Source organism: Ranitomeya imitator, chromosome 4 (genome assembly GCF_032444005.1).
Source record: "Ranitomeya imitator isolate aRanImi1 chromosome 4, aRanImi1.pri, whole genome shotgun sequence".
NCBI lineage: Eukaryota > Metazoa > Chordata > Amphibia > Anura > Dendrobatidae > Ranitomeya > Ranitomeya imitator.
The window spans coordinates 424,375,007-424,390,767 of NC_091285.1; the positions used below are offsets into that span (position 1 = coordinate 424,375,007).

At 46.8% G+C, this 15,761-nt stretch overlaps 1 protein-coding gene across 1 annotated transcript in view; it reads left to right on the plus strand.

Annotated features, from left to right (window-relative positions):
• Window positions 1-15,761, plus strand: part of NCAPH2 (non-SMC condensin II complex subunit H2) — a 205,580-nt gene that overhangs the window by 159,974 nt on the left and 29,845 nt on the right. The window contains exons 16-17 of the mRNA XM_069765477.1: window positions 95-197; window positions 958-1,032. Coding sequence (XP_069621578.1) covers window positions 95-197; window positions 958-1,032 — 178 coding nt within the window. The remainder of the gene's footprint in view (window positions 1-94; window positions 198-957; window positions 1,033-15,761) is intronic.

Consider the following 15,761-nt stretch of genomic DNA (forward strand, 5'->3'; position numbering starts at 1 on the left):
GCCTGATCAGATTTGCATTGGAAATATTTTATTAGTAAATCATTGCCTTCACTTATACCTGATCTCTTTTTCATTTTTTAATTTTTCTCAAAAGGGGCCCCAATTCGAAGCTTTGGCAGAATTGCTTGCTGAAGATGGCCCAGTAGATCATGTGGATGAAGTACGTGATGCAGACTATCTGGATCATGATGGTGAAGGTGTGTACAAGATCAGTTCATAATTTCTGCTTTTCTGGTACCCGTGTATCTTATCCCTGAAGTGGATATAGGATGTGGTTTGGGACTGTGGATCATGTCTTCGTCTGCAATATTACCTCATCGTAATGCAAAACCTTCGGTGGGGAGAACATTTTAAGACCATGTTCACATGCAGCATTTAAGTGTTCTTTACTAATAATAATAATAATAAAAAAACACCTGCATTTTATAGTACCAGAAAAAGCTGAGATTTCTGAAATCTCATGCACACGCTTGTTTTTTTTTTTTCTTGACTGAATTTGAGCACTCCGTTATTTGAAAACTGCAGCATGTCAATTCTTTCAGCATTTTTGCAGTGTTTTTCTCACCCATAGAAAGCAATGAGTGGAGACATGTAGCAGACACGTGAAAACTAACTGATTAAACATGTACTGTAGACAAATCACACACACACACTCAAAAAAGGAACAAATAACTTGGGAAGGTTTTGTCTGCTGGAAAAACGCTGTGTGAATATAGCCTTAACATTTCATAATGATTTGAGATGCTAAATCACAAGTCCTGGGTCTGCTAGCTTCTCAAGTCTGTATTAGTCATTTTATTATCCCATAAATTGGGCTGAGAACAGCAGTCATATGGTTTTGCCTATGTCTATAAGATATTTTAGAAATGCTTTCTGTGAAAATCAGAAATGCTTATGGTATTATCAAACTTGTATAAATTGAAATGACCACCTGTTGCACCTTCTTTATTATGGCAGAGCTTTCGGACCATGAAGATTTTGGTATGAATATTCCAGCTAGTCTGCGTGAAGAGCCAGCTTCTGCGAATGTTGGTAATGAATAATCATGGCTGCTGTTGCTAGTATTATGTAGTATTCTATAGGATATTTAAAGGGAGCTTGCCTATATACTCGTCATTACAAAGCTGGCATGCAATCATTGCAAAATGTATAAATTATATCCAAAAACTAATTCAAATAAATCCAAACACTGCAGATATTGCAAGCCTGCTCCATTCACTTCTGAGGACATGGACAGGTATGAAACTGTTCTTGGAGGGGAGGTCGTGAGTAGTGATGAGCGAATATACTCGTTAGTCGAGTTTCCTGAGAATGCTCTAGTGTCCTCCGAGTATTTTTTAGTGCTCGGAAATTTAGTTTTCATCACCGCAGCTGACTGATTTACATCTCTTAGCCAGCTTGATTACATGTGGGGATTCCCTAGCAACCAGGAAACCCCCACATGTACTTATGTTGGCAAACAGATGTAAATCATACAGTTGCGGCGATGAAAACTAAATCTCCCAAGCACTAAAAAATACTCAGGTCACCCGAGCATGCTCGGGAAATCTCGAGTAACGAGTATATTTGCTCATCACTAGTCGTGAGCAGCCATTTTTATATATACACATTCATGTTTGGATTTCTAATAAGAGAGAACTGGAAGACAATAATGCAAAATTGGGTCTTACCTGGATAATAGGCTATGAGAACGAAGGGTGTTGGGATGTGCTCACCTGGCAGTGTTGTGTGCCATAAGCCCAAAGAACGATCAGTAAAATGGTTGTTGCAGATCCAGGATATATGCAATTTAAGGATAAACCATAGAGCATGGATCTTTAATAGTGATGAGCGAATATACTCGTTACTCGAGATTTCCCGAGCACGCTCGTGTGTCCTCCGAATATTTTTTTAGTGCTCGAAGATTGTTTTCATCGCTGCAGCTGAATGTTTTACAGTTTTTAGCCAGCATAAGTACATGTGGGGTTTGCATGGTTGCTAGGGAATCCACACATGTAATCAAGCTGGCTAATAGCTGTAAATCATCCAGCTGCGGCGAAAAAAAAATAAATCTCCGAGCACTAAAAAATACTCGGAGGACACCTGAGCGTGCTCGGGAAATCTCGTGTAACAAGTATATTCGCTCATCACTAATCTTTAACTGTGCTACTGAAGACACTATATGATGAAAAAAAGAAGATCCAGGTGTTGATGAGCTGAAAATTGTAGTTTTATTAGTCAATGCGTTTCAAAGTTCAGACTTTTTCATTAGGACAAAACTACATTGCAAGGAGGCATGCATTAACATTTAAATAGATACCGCATTCAAATAGAAGTGCCAAAAAGACATGGTATCAGATGACTCTTCCTTACAGTTTGAACAAAGGTTTTAGAACAAACAAAAAATATATATTTATATATACTTGCTGGGTGGAAATGTCTAAGATTGTATATAAACATATGAGGACTGGAATAAAAACTTTATTAAAAAATATTTTTGCATAAGCCGACCCGAGTATAAGCCGACCCCCCCTAATTTTGCCACAAAAAACTGGGAAAACTTATTGACTCGAGAATAAGCCTAGGGTAGGAAATGCAGCAGTTACCGGTGAATTTCAAAAATAAAAATAGGTGCTCCATACCATTCATTATTGCCCCATAGATGCTCCATATAAAGCTGTGCCACATATAATGCTCTGCACCGTTCATTATGGCCCCATAGATGCTCCGTATAATGCTGTGCCACATATAATGCTCTGCACCGTTCATTATGGCCCCATAGATGCTCCATATAAACCTGTGCCATATAGAATGCTCTGCACCGTTCATTATTACCCCATTAGATGTGCCATATAAAGCTGTGCCATATAGTGCTCTGCACCGTTCATTATTACCCCATTAGATGTGCCATATAAAGCTGTGCCATATAGTGCTCTGCACCGTTCATTATTGCCCCATAGATGTGCCATATAAAGCTGTGCCATATAGTGCTCTGCACCGTTCATTATTGCCCCATAGATGTGCCATATAAAGCTGTGCCATATAGTGCTCTGCACCGTTCATTATTGCCCCATAGATGTGCCATATAGTGCTCTGCCATATAGAATGCTCTGCACCGTTGATTATTGCCCCATAGATGTGCCATATAAAACTGTGCCATATATAATGCTGCTGCAATAAAAAAAAAAATGACATACTCGCCTCTCTTGCTTGCAGCTCCTTAGCGTCCTGTCTCGGCGTCTCTCCGCACTGACTGTTCAGGCAGAGGGCGTCGCGCACACTAGTACGTCATCGCGCCCTCTGACCTGCACAGTAACTGCAAGAGGACGCGAAGACAGAACGGCGCCCGGCATGTGGAACGCGGACAGGTGTATATGTAATACTTACCTGCTCCTGGCGTCGCTGGTCTCCGGGCGCCGCAGCCTCTTCCTCTGTCAGCGGTCAATGGCACCGCTCATTAGAGAAATGAATATGCTGCTCCACCCCTATGGGAGTGAAGTCCATATTCATAACTTTAATGAGCGGTCCCACGTGACCGCTGAACAGGGGAAGAGCTGCAGCACCCGAAGACCGTGGGACAGGCAGGGGGAGCGCAAGGAGCCCCGGAAGCAGGTAAGTATGCCTCAGACCTCTCTTCCCCAAACCCCCCCCCCCCCCCCCCCCTTTTTTTTTTTTATCTAAAAACATAGGGTAGTTAACACATGTATTTATACACAATCTTGGGGTACATGTCCATGATCGGGAACAGCAACTGTTTTGGCTGTGGATCACCTGCGTTGCATCAAAAAACTATTGAGTTCTAAATTAGAAGCACAGTGGATGGGGTTTATAGAAATCCCATGCCCACTGTGCTTCTATGCAGGTTTATGAACCGCAGCATGTCAGTTATCTGCAGCAGAAACACTAGTCTGCGCTGGGTAGTTTTGCTCATTTCCATTCACTAGATGAGATAACACATGCGGGTATAACTGCTTGATTAGAACTCAGCACTTTGGATGCAGCGATAAACCAAAACTCTGGTATTTCCTGTACGTGGCATTTCCACCCAGCATATACACTGCTGAAAAAATTAAAGGGAACACTAAAATACCACATCCTAGATATCACTAGATGAAATATTCCAGTTGCATATCTTTATTACATAGTGGAATGTGTTGAGAACATTAACACATAAAAATGATCAATGTAAATCAAAATGAATACCCCATGGAGGTCTGGATTTCGAATGATATTTAGGATCAAATTACAGCCTGATCCAACTTAAGTGGAAATGCCTTTAAGACAAGGAAATGACTCTCAGGCCTCCATGTGCCTTTGTGACCTCCCTAGAGCTCCTGGGCATGCTCCTCATAAGGCAGTGGATGTTCTTATGGGGGATCTTCTCACAGACCTGGATTAAAGCATCAATCAACTTTTGGACAATCTGTGGTGGTGCAACGGGGAGCGTTGGTGGATGGAGAGAGACATGATGTCCCAGATGTGTTCCATTTTATTCATTTCTGGGGAACGGCAGGCCAGTCCAGAGCATCAGTGCCTTCATCATGAACTGCTGTCTCACAATGGGTCTGAGGATCTAATTTCGGTACCTCTGGCTAACATAGATGCCTCCCAACACCATTACTGACCAACTACCAAACTTGGTCATGCTGGAGGATGTTGCAGGCAGAATGTTCTCCACGGCATCTCCAGACTGTCACGTCTGTCACATGTGCTAAGTGCGAACCTGCTCTTATCCGTGAAGAGCACATGGCGCTAATGTTGAATCTGCCAATCCTAGTGTTTTCTGGCAAAGGCCAATCGCCCTGCACGTTGTTGGGCTGTAATACTACATCCACTTATGGACGTCGGGCCCTCATGGAGTCTTACAGTTTAAGCAGACACATGGATGTTAGTGGCCTGCTGGAGGTCACTTTGCAGGGCTCTGGCAATTCTTCTCCTATTCCTCCTTGCGCATAGAAGGAGCCATCGGTCCTGCTGCTGGGGTGTTGCCATACTTCGGCCTCCTCCACGTCTCCTAGTGCACTGGCCTGTCTCCTGGCATCTGATCGATGCTTTGGACACTGTGCTGACAAACACAGCTACCCTTTTTGACACCGCTTGCATTGATGTGCCGTCCTGGATGAGCTGCACTACCTGAGCAACTTATGTGGGTTGTAGACACCACCTCATGCTACTGTAGGGCTGAGAGCAATGAAAAAAATGCAAAAGTGACCAAAACGGATGAGAACTGAGAAATAGTCAGTGGCTTCTCCCTGCAGAACCACTCCTTTATAGGGGTTGTCTTGCTAATTGCCTATCATTTCTACCTGTTATCTGTTCCATTTGCACAACAGCAGGAGAAATTGATTCACAATCAGTGTTGCTTCATAACTGGACAGGTTGATTTCATAGAAGTGTGATTGACTTGGAGTTATATTGTGTTGTTTAAGTGTTCCCTCTATTTTTTGTGCAGTGTATACTGTGGGTTTTTTTTTTTTTCACTTTTCAGCAACCTTTTTTCAAACTGACAAAAGGATGAGTCACCTGATACTTTGTGTCTTTTTGGCTCTTCTATTTGAATGTGATATCTTTTTAAATGTTGTTGCATGCTTCCTTGCAATGTAGTTTCTTCTTGATTGTAGAAGTCTGTGAACTTTGAAATGCGTTGATTAATAAAAACGCAATTTTCTACACATTGACCTCTGGATCTCCTCTTTCATCATATGGTGCCTTCGGCAACGCAGTTAAAGATCCATGCTTTATGGTTTTTCCTTCCATTGCATGTTTGGTTTTCTTGACAGACAGGTTACCATCCTGATATGGCAGCAGCTGCACAATATGGACCTATAAAAACCTCATGGTTTTGGGGCAGTCTTAACCAGGTTGAGACTAGAGATTAGCGAATATGTTTGGAGAATTATCGCCGAACATAAATTCGTCACGATTATGGCACATTCGGATTTGTGATCTCAAACACAAGCAAATTTTCATAAATTCGTGAAAAATCTGTAACATTTGGTAAGAAGTCCAGGAAAAGAATTGTGCTGCCACTAAAGTATTTTGAGCACTTTGGCTAGGGTAGTGGTGGTGTATGATGAGCGTAGGGCACTTGTTTGATGAGAGGAAACATTTTTTTTTTTTTGTAACTTTGGCTAGCCGCAATCTGTACAAAATCAGGGCGAAGGAAACATCCACAGTGTCCAGACACAACAGGTTGTGTCATTGGTTGCTGAAATCACATGTCCCTCTCTATATAAAGAGCGGACATCTTGTTTTAGCCTCATTTTCTCAATATAACATTGCAGAGAGACTGGTCCTGGATGCTGATAGAAGCAACCGCCTAGCTAACTAGCTAAAATCTAAGTCAAATAGTTAATATAGGTAGTGTCCTGTGTGGCGGTGACAAAGACAGCATGGCACATTTCATAGAAATTTGTTGCGCACTACTTCTATTCTGCTCCATTCGCGATTAGACCTTTAAAAATGTCATTGTCTTTTAGTGGCAATTAAATTGTTCTGTGATTTGAGCTGTTGCACATTAAAACAAAAATATATTTCTCCTTCGCCTCATTGGTGGACCCAGGACCATGGGTGTATGCTGCTGCCACTAGGAGGCTGACACTAAGTGAATATAGAAAAATTAGCTCCTCCTCTGCAGTATGCACCCACCGCTGGCTTTTTAACTAAAAGAGCCACCTTGTGCAGCACTAATGCTGCATTCTGCCAAGGCGGCTCTTTTAGTTCGGGTCCCTGCCACCGCTGAAAGAATCATTTTTATAATTTGTTCCTCATACCTCTAGTTTGTCAGGGGGGGCAGGTCTTTCCCCCCTGACACAGTCGCCTCACAGCTATCAGTCATTTCCTCCTTTCTTCTGGGCGCCGCCTCCTCAGCGTTCAGTTTTTTACCCGGCACCTGCGCTGTAATCTTTTTTTTTTTCTTAGGCATGCGCAGTTAGCGCTGCCCGTCCACTGACATCACATGATGTCTTCCTTCTTGGGCCTGCGTGAACGCGCGGCCTGAGATCCCACCCCGCAGTCTCTTCTGATTGATTCACACTGCGGGGCTGGTAATCTTGGGCATGCGCAATACTTCTCTGCGGCTCTCCCTTATCTCCCTCCGCCTCTTTCCTACTGTGCAGCGTCATAGGAATCGTTAGATTCCTATGACGCTGTACAGTAGGGTAAAAATATCAGCCCGCAGCTGCCCAGAAAAGGCACATCTATTAGATGCACCAATTCTGGCGCTTTGCCCGACTCTTCCCACTTGCCCTGTAGCAGTGGCAAGGGGAGTAATGAGGGGTTAATGTCACCTTCCTATTGTAAGGTGACATTAAGCTGGCTTAGTAATAGAGAGGCGTCAATAAGACACCTATCCATTACTAATCCTGTAGTAAATAAAAGGATATAAAGACACACATACAGAAAAAAGTCTTTTAATGAAATAAAACACCACACAGTTTTGACCATCTTTTTATTGTTCGTCCATTCCAAAGCGAAGCCCTCAATCTTCTGTAATAATAAAAACAAAGCGAAAGTATACTTCCTGATGCATCGTAGTCCAATATAACGAGTGTCCCACGCAGTATGTGGAGGAGTTAAAAGCTGACAACCGGGAGCGCTGCTAATGCAACCGCTCCCGGCTGTAAGCGACTGGCGAATGAATAAGACGGAACGGGCACAGGCTCAGTAACTAGCGCTGACGTCTCTGAGCCTGTGCTCCCTCACACACTGACCGGAAGTAGCCTCTGCATTGTGGGAAAATGCCAGGGAAGAGGATACCGCAGGTAATGTATCTATCTATTCTATCAATCTATCTATTCTATCTATCTGTAGTATCTATCTGTCGCATCTATCTGTCGCATCTCTATCTGTCGCATCTCTATCTGTCGCATCTCTATCTGTCGCATCTCTATCTGTCGCATCTCTATCTGTCGCATTTCTATCTGTCGCATCTTGTTCTTTTTTTCTCTGTGTGCACGCAACTTTATTGGCATGCACAAAGAGAAAAAAAATGCATGGAAAAAACGCACCTGGCGCAGCTTCTTTCCTGCCAAGATGATGTTTTGCTGCAGAAAAAAACGCAGCAAAAACGCTCTGTGTGAACTTACTCTTAATCTTCATCTGAAGGTATACCTGTGAGTTTATGCATTGTTTACTTTTTTTTTTCAACCAAGCCAGTACAAATGTATAGCCCAAGTAATATCAGTACATATCTTTGTACATAGACCTGCTCTCAGAAAATTTAAAATAATGCAGTATATCCAAAGGACCTGTATTAAAACTCTAAAACTGTCTTGCTGCCAAAACCAGTTCCATTTTTATTGTGTTTAAATGTTGAAACGAGGTGCGAACCAATGTAGAATTCTACCATTTATTGTAATAAAGCTAGGCTATCTGTCACGTGATGACATGGTGAGGTATGAGGAGTTCCATATATCCCAGATCTTATCAAATTTTCCCATGCAACCACTATTTCTCTATCGCCTCATTGGGGGACACAGGGACCATGGGTGTATGCTGCTGCCACTAGGAGGCTGACACTATGCAAATACAAAAGTTTGCTGCTCCTCTGCAGTGTACACCCCACTGACTGGCATTAAGAACTTCAGTTTAGCTTAGTGTCAGTAGGAGGTGGACACGGGTCTTTCATTAGACCCTTATCTACCTCAATGTGCGTCGTTTTCTTTCAGGTTTTCCGGAGTGATACATGGTGAACCTGTAATACCACATTATGGACTGAGTACGGCGTGTACTGCCACCCCGTATCCTCATAGATCCCTCAGCAGGACCATGATCCTAGCACACAAGCGTGCTCAGAAGTCCGGTCCTAGTTCCGTTCCCCACCCACTCGCCCACCAGAGCCTGTCGGTTGGAGGAGACGAGGACGTCCACCAGCAAGTTCTGGACGTCTTTTTTTGCATTCCGGAATAATGAGGTATATTTCTCCTTTTCCTCAGGTCTTTCCGGAAGAAGATATACAGATGAAGAAGGCGAGTATTTAGAAGGTGCCCCATCTATTTCCCTCAGGACCTTTAGGTTAGGGTTTCCCTTTAGGGAGGTGGGGGGATTTTTCCTAGGGGAAATACCAGGGCTTTCTGCAGGACTTTTAGCTCTGCCCAGGCCCCCTCTCTCGCCGCCCCCCGTCTGGACGCGGGTCCGGCGCTTGAGGGGCTACCTTTTCAGAGGCACAGGCATGACTTTCGCTGCGGGAAGGCTTATTTGCCTCCTCTCATTGAGGCGGTCGCCGGCTTCTCGGGCCTACTCCAGCGTGATGGCCGCCGGGTTCCTATCTAGACCCCATCTTCTCGGGCCTACTTCGGCGTGACGGCCGCCGGGTTCCTATCTAGGCCCCATCTTCTCGGGCCTACTCCGGAGTGACGGCCGCCGGGTTCCTATCTAGGCCCCATCTTCTCGGGCCTACTTCGGCGTGGCGGTCGCCAGTTTCTAATTTAGGCCCCGGCTTCTCGGGCCTACTCTGGCGCGGTAACTCCGCCCTCCACTTGCTCTCCTTCGGGCGGGCTTTCTCCCACCCGTACCTTCCTGCAGCGGTGCCTAGCTCCGCCCACATAGCTGTGCCCCCATCTGGCGCCATATTGGTTCTCCTGATGTGCGCGCTTGTCTCCGCCCACTTCTTCCCAGCCACCGCTCTCTCTACAGCCGGCGCCATCTTCCTGCCCGAGGCTAGCGCTGTCGGCCCTGCTCCTCTTCCGGCTTTAATGAGCGGGCCTTTTGCCCTCCCGCCCTTTTCCCTGCAGCATGCCTATTCTGTTTCCTCTGGCGTCGCCATGGGTCATCGCATCCAGCGATGCATCTGTCTGCAGGACCTGCTCCTCTACAGCCTGGAAGCTACAGGACATCTGCTGTGAGTATATCTGCACAGCAGACTGACACTCCCCTCTGCTTCCGTCCCCTAACCCTCTGGCACCATGTCTAATTCTAAGGGAGAACGCTCCCGTCCTCCTGCTTCTTCCGCTATCTTGATCCGTCACTTTGTACGTTGGCCCTACATATCAGACTTCCCTCCCTCTGTCAGGACTGCAACAGCTCCACGGTGCCCACCGCCCTGGACACCCCTGCTGTCCGAGGGAGTGAGTTCCCTATCCCAGGGTGGGTCTCCTCTGTCCCAATCCCTGCGATCTCACCCGAGTGTCTCAGACCTTAGTGTCTGTGCTTGATAGGTTGCCCCTGACGACTTCCGCTGTGGCCAGCGGGTCACAGGAAGCTCCGTCCGAGCCTAACAATATTGGCTGCAAAGGATCTAGACAGGAACGCCGGTCTGAGTCTTTTTTTTTTTTTTTTCCAGTCTTCCTCCCCCGAGTCAGGCGAAGCGTTCTCTGATGCGCCTTCAGAAGATGTTTTGAAGCTGGATTCTAACCAAATCGCTAGCATGAGGGATATGGTTCAGAACCTCATTGCTGCAGTTAACCAGACCTGTGGCATCAAAGACTCCGCTACGGAACCCGCAGATCAGGCGGTTTCGTTTAGACGGTCCAAGCCACCTTCCAAAGTTTTCGCCCCTCATTCTGAATATGAGGAGCTGATGGCCAGAGAAAGAGAAAATCTGACCAGACGCTTTCAAAGAGAACAGCTCCCTCTGTTGACCCGCCAGTCTCCAGACTATCTACCTACACAGTCCGGCCCTTTTCCTGGTGCGGCATCTTTGAAGGAATCTAATGGTAGACTTTAGAATCCTTTGCGAAGTCAGCCTTCGAAGCGGCTGAGTCCACTTTTTGCCCGGCTTTTGCCTCCTCATAGGTTTCAAAGTCTGTGGCCAAATGGGCAAAGCAACTCCGTCAAGGCATTCTGGCTGGGCCCAACCAGAACAGCTAGCTGAGCTTGCCAACCAGATTTCTCACGCGAGTGAGTATTTGGTCTCTGCCTCCCTGGATGCCGCGTCTCATGCAGCTCAGGCATCCAGCAATGTCGTTGCCATCTGCCGGACAGTTTGGCTTAAGGCCTGGCAAGCGGACTTGTTTCTAAGAAGTCCCTTATCACCTTGCCCTTTCAGGGATCGTGTCTTTTGGTTCTAGACCGGACCAAATTATTAAGGACGCGACCGGGGTGGACAAAGTTCCCTTTTCCCCCAATCCAAACCTCGCCGACCTCTTCCTCTACAGCAGAGTTCGCAAGCGCGCCAAGATAAGAAGTTTTCCTTTAGGCCCACTTCTTCCTGGGTCTCCCGCTATTCCCAAGGAAGATGCCGCCCTGCCTTTCGGTCTCGCAACTGCTCCCAGGGTTTTTACAAAGATCAGGGCAGCCTCGCTGGCCATCTGGATGGTCAGAGGTCTGGTACTCGTTCGTACCTCGATATTCTCTTCAAGACTCCATCCTTTTCTCAGGTCCAGGAAAGCTTGTCCATCGTTCTCGACACCCTGTCCCGTTTCGGGCGGCTTGTCAACAAGAAGTCTTGCCTTATTCCGACTCGGCGCCTCGTGTTCCTAGGCATGCGGTCCGACACCTGTCGAACCAGGATTTTTCTTTCCGAGGAGAAGAGAGCTTCGCTCCACCGGATAATTCGGTTGTTTCAGGGTACCCAGCTTACATCCTTGAGAACGGCCTTGAAGGCCCTGGGAAGAATGGTGGCAACATCACAAGCGATCCCCTTTGCTCAATTCCACTCACGACCTCTTCAGCAAGCAATTCTTTGGCAGTGGGACAAGTCTGTCCTTTCTCTGGATCGTCCAACTCGTCTTTCGCCCTGAGTCAAACGGTCCCTCAATTGGTGTCTGATGTCTCCTCTCATCTTCTTAGGTCAGTCCTTCCTTCCTTTCCTGGCAGGTTGTGACGGATTCCAGCCTTCTCGGCTGGGGGGGGGGGGGGGGGGGGTTCGTCGGCGCTGGAGTCTTCGCTGCCAGTCAACGTCCTCGGAATACGGGCCTTTTTACTTGTCCCTCCTTCACTGGGAGAGACTTCTCATGGGTCTACCAGTCCGAATTCAGATGGACAATGCCACGGCTGTGGCATATGTCAAACACCAAGGAGGGATTCGGAGTTCCTTGGCGTTTTCCGAGGTCTCCAAGAATCTCCTTGGGTGAGGTGACGGTTTTCCAGCGACATCTGCTGTGCATATCCCTGGTGTAGACAATTGGGCCGCCGACTTCCTCAGCCGCGAGGGCCTTGCGGCAGGGGAATGGTCCCTGCATCAGGTGGTCTTCCAGCAAATTTGCCTTAATGGGGGCCGCCGGATGTGGACCTCATGGCATCCCGTCTGTATAGGAAGGTCCCTCGTTTTTCGTCCCCAGATCCCGCGATCCTCTCGCGGTGGGTGCCGACGCTCTGGCCATTCTTTGGTCGCAGTTCATGCTTCCCTATCTGTTTCCCCCTCTTCCTCTTGTTCCCAAACTACTGAAGATCAAAGCGGAGGGGGTAACTGTCATTTTTATCGTTCCGGATTGGCCCAGGAGGTCTTGGTTCGCGGAGATCGTCAGCCTTCTCGCGGATGCTCCCTGGAGGCTTCCAGACAGATCCGGTCTGCTGTCTCGAGATCGAGTGATTCACACCATGATCCAGGCTCCGGAGTCTTCGCCTTCCAGGATCTACTATCGAACTTGGATGGCCTATTTTCGCTGGTGCGAGTTCAATCAGGTTCTACCTATGCCCTTTTTTTCTTCCCTCTATTTTGGCCTTCCTTCAGACAGGATTGGATGCGGGCCTTGCCTAGAGGGCCACGTTTCTGCGTTCTCCATCCTCTTCAAGAAGACGTTATCTTCTCGGACACAGCTCAAGACCTTCCTCCAGGGAGTAGCCCCTGTTGTCCCTCCGTACAGGGCTCCTGTGGATTCACGGGATCTTACTCTTGTGCTGGAGGTTCTGAGGGGTCCCTCCTTTGAGCCTCTCGGGGAGGTTCGCTGTCAGTTCTATCTTGGAAGGTGCTTTTCTTGGCCATCACCTCTATCCGGCGCGTTTCCGAGTTGGTGGCCTTTTCTTGCCGTCCTCTTTTTTTCTTGGTCATGCACCAGAACAGGGTGGTCCGGAGTGCTCCACTTTCCTTCCTTCCTAAGGTGATTTCCACCTCAACGAGGACATCGTCCTAACTTCCTTGTCCAGCTCCGATTCATCCTATGGAGCGATCATTGAACAAGCTAGACCTCGTCAGGGCTGTGAGGGTCTACCTGGCTAGAATGACTTCCTTTCGGAAGACAGACTTTTTTTCCGTCATTCCTGATGGCATGTGTAAAGGGCTGCCGGCTTCCAAGGCGACTATGGCTCGCTGGATCAGAATGGCAATTTTGGAGGCTTACCAGGTCAAGAACAGAGTGGCCCTCCTGGGGTTAGGGCTCACTCTACCGGGCAGTCGGCGCCTCCTGGGTGATGCACCACAGGGTTTCCGCCCTACAGCTTTGCAAAGCGGCAACCTGGTCTTCCATCCACACGTTCGCCAAATTTTACAAAGTCCATACCTATGCTTCAGCGGATGCCAGCCTAGGCAGAAGGATCTTGCAGGCGGCAGTGGTGAGTCCTCTGACCTGATGGAAGTCTGTTTTTCCCACCCCAGGGACTGCTTTGGGACGTCCCTTGGTCCCTGTGTCCCCCAATGAGGCGGTAGAGAAAACAGGATTTTTGGTTGCTTACCGTAAAATCTGTTTCTCTGAGCCTTCATTGGGGGCACAGCACCCTCCCATATTAGTCAGTTTCTGTGGTTGTGTTCTATCACTGTTTTCATGATTGCAGTTCTCATGTTTGTGGTTATGTTATTTCAACCTTATTATTTTTTCTTTTCCTACTGCTTTCTCACTAACTGAAGTGTATAATGCCAGTCGGTGGGGTGTACACTGCAGAGGAGGAGCTAACTTTTTTATTTGCATAGTGTCAGCCTTCCAGTGGCAGCAGCATACACCCATGGTCCCTGTGTCCCCCAATGAAGGCTCCGAGAAACAGATTTTACGGTAAGCAACCAAAAATCCTGTTTCTGGTATAATGTACGTTCATAAGGTATAACTGAATTCACCAGATCAATCCAGGCCCTAACAGATGGGTGATTGTTTCCCATCCAGCGCAAAGCTATTATCTTCCTTGCCAGAAAAAGCGTTTCTCTCAAAACAAATTTGAACATGGTGTCCCCACGTCTCTTCTTCCAGTGCCCCGAATAAACATATTAATGGGTTCAAAGGAACGGAGATATGTACAAGGGAGGTTAGTAACGATGTCACCTCACTTCAAAAGGATTGAATAACTGGACATCCCCAGACCATATGTAAAAAGTGTGCTTCCCCTGTATGGCATCTCAGACATTCTGAAGAATTAGTCCTACCCATTTTAAATAGTCGTGACGGGGTTAAATATGATTGATGTATTATATATAGTTGGATCATTTTATTGGTGGCCGAGGGGGACACCCTAGATGGGGATTCAAGAATTGTCTCCTAGTCCTCATCTTGAAGATCAGGAACTAGGAGTTTCCATTTTTCTTTAACCGGCAATGCTGCCGAATCCGCACTCACGGACAGGATATGAGTGTACAATGTGGATATAAGACCCTGGGGCCCCTGTGATTTAAGGATCCCTATTAATGGGAAGGATGACATTGTTAGCACGGTATTTACTCTGCGCATGTACAATTGTATTGCTGATCTGAGCTGCAGATAACGAAAGTTACTTTAAGGTACCGTTACACTAAACGACTTACTAACGATCACGACCAGCGATACGACCTGGCCGTGATCGTTGGTAAGTCGTTGTGTGGTCGCTGGGGAGCTGTCACACAGACGGCTCTCTCCAGCAACCAACGATCAGGGGAAAGACTTCGGCATCGTTGAAACTGTCTTCAAGGATGCCGGAAGTCCCCCTGCAGCACCCGGGTAACTAGGGTAAACATCGGGTTACTAATTGCAGGGCCGCGCTTAGTAACCCGATATTTACCCTGGTTACCATTGTAAAAGTTTAAAAAAAAAATAAACACTACATACTCACATTCCGATGTCTGTCACGTCCCCCGCCATCAGCTTCCCGCACTGACTGTCAGCGCCAGCCGTAAAGCAGAGCACAGCGGTGACGTCACCGCTGTGCTCTGCTTTACGGCGGCGCTGACAGTCAGTGCAGGGAAGCTGACGGCGGGGGACGTGACAGACATCGGAATGTGAGGGGCCTGATCGTTGGTCACTGTCACACATAACGAGATTGTTAGCGGGATCGTTGCTACGTCACAAAAAGCGTGACGTGCAACGATATCGTTAACGATATCGTTGTGTGAAGGTACCTTTAGTCTGTAACTGTTCGAAAGACATTAAGACGCCCCGCTCATATAAATTATTAATGGAAACACCGCATGAGGTCCAGAATTGAGTAGATGGATGGTTCAGTAGCTCCGGGAAATACATATCATTCCATAATGGCATTTCGGCTATAATACCTTCAAAATAAATGGCCCTTTTCACCTGTTTCCAAACCAACCTCGCTAAGCGGAGAAGCGGTAATAATTTAGAGGTATTGGGTCTATCAATTTCCAAAAAGCCTAACGGGCAATCAAGCTTTGCCGTGTGGGCCAGATGACTCTCCGAATTTAGTAAATGACCCACAGGCATCCACTTACCCAGAGCCCTAAGTTGTCCGGCCAAGTAATTCAGAAAAAAGTCAGATAACGCCACACCTCCCATTTGCTTGGATCTATGTAAGGTAGATAATTTAAGTTTAGGCCTGGCTTTCCCCCATATAAAGGATGAGATTAAAGAATTTAGATTTGAGAAAAAGGATCTGGGAACAGGAATAGCACTGTGCTGAAGGGAATAATTGAGCTTCGGAAGTAATATCATCTTGATTAAATTTATGCGACCGGAAACAGACAAGGGTAATTTACTCCATACTGC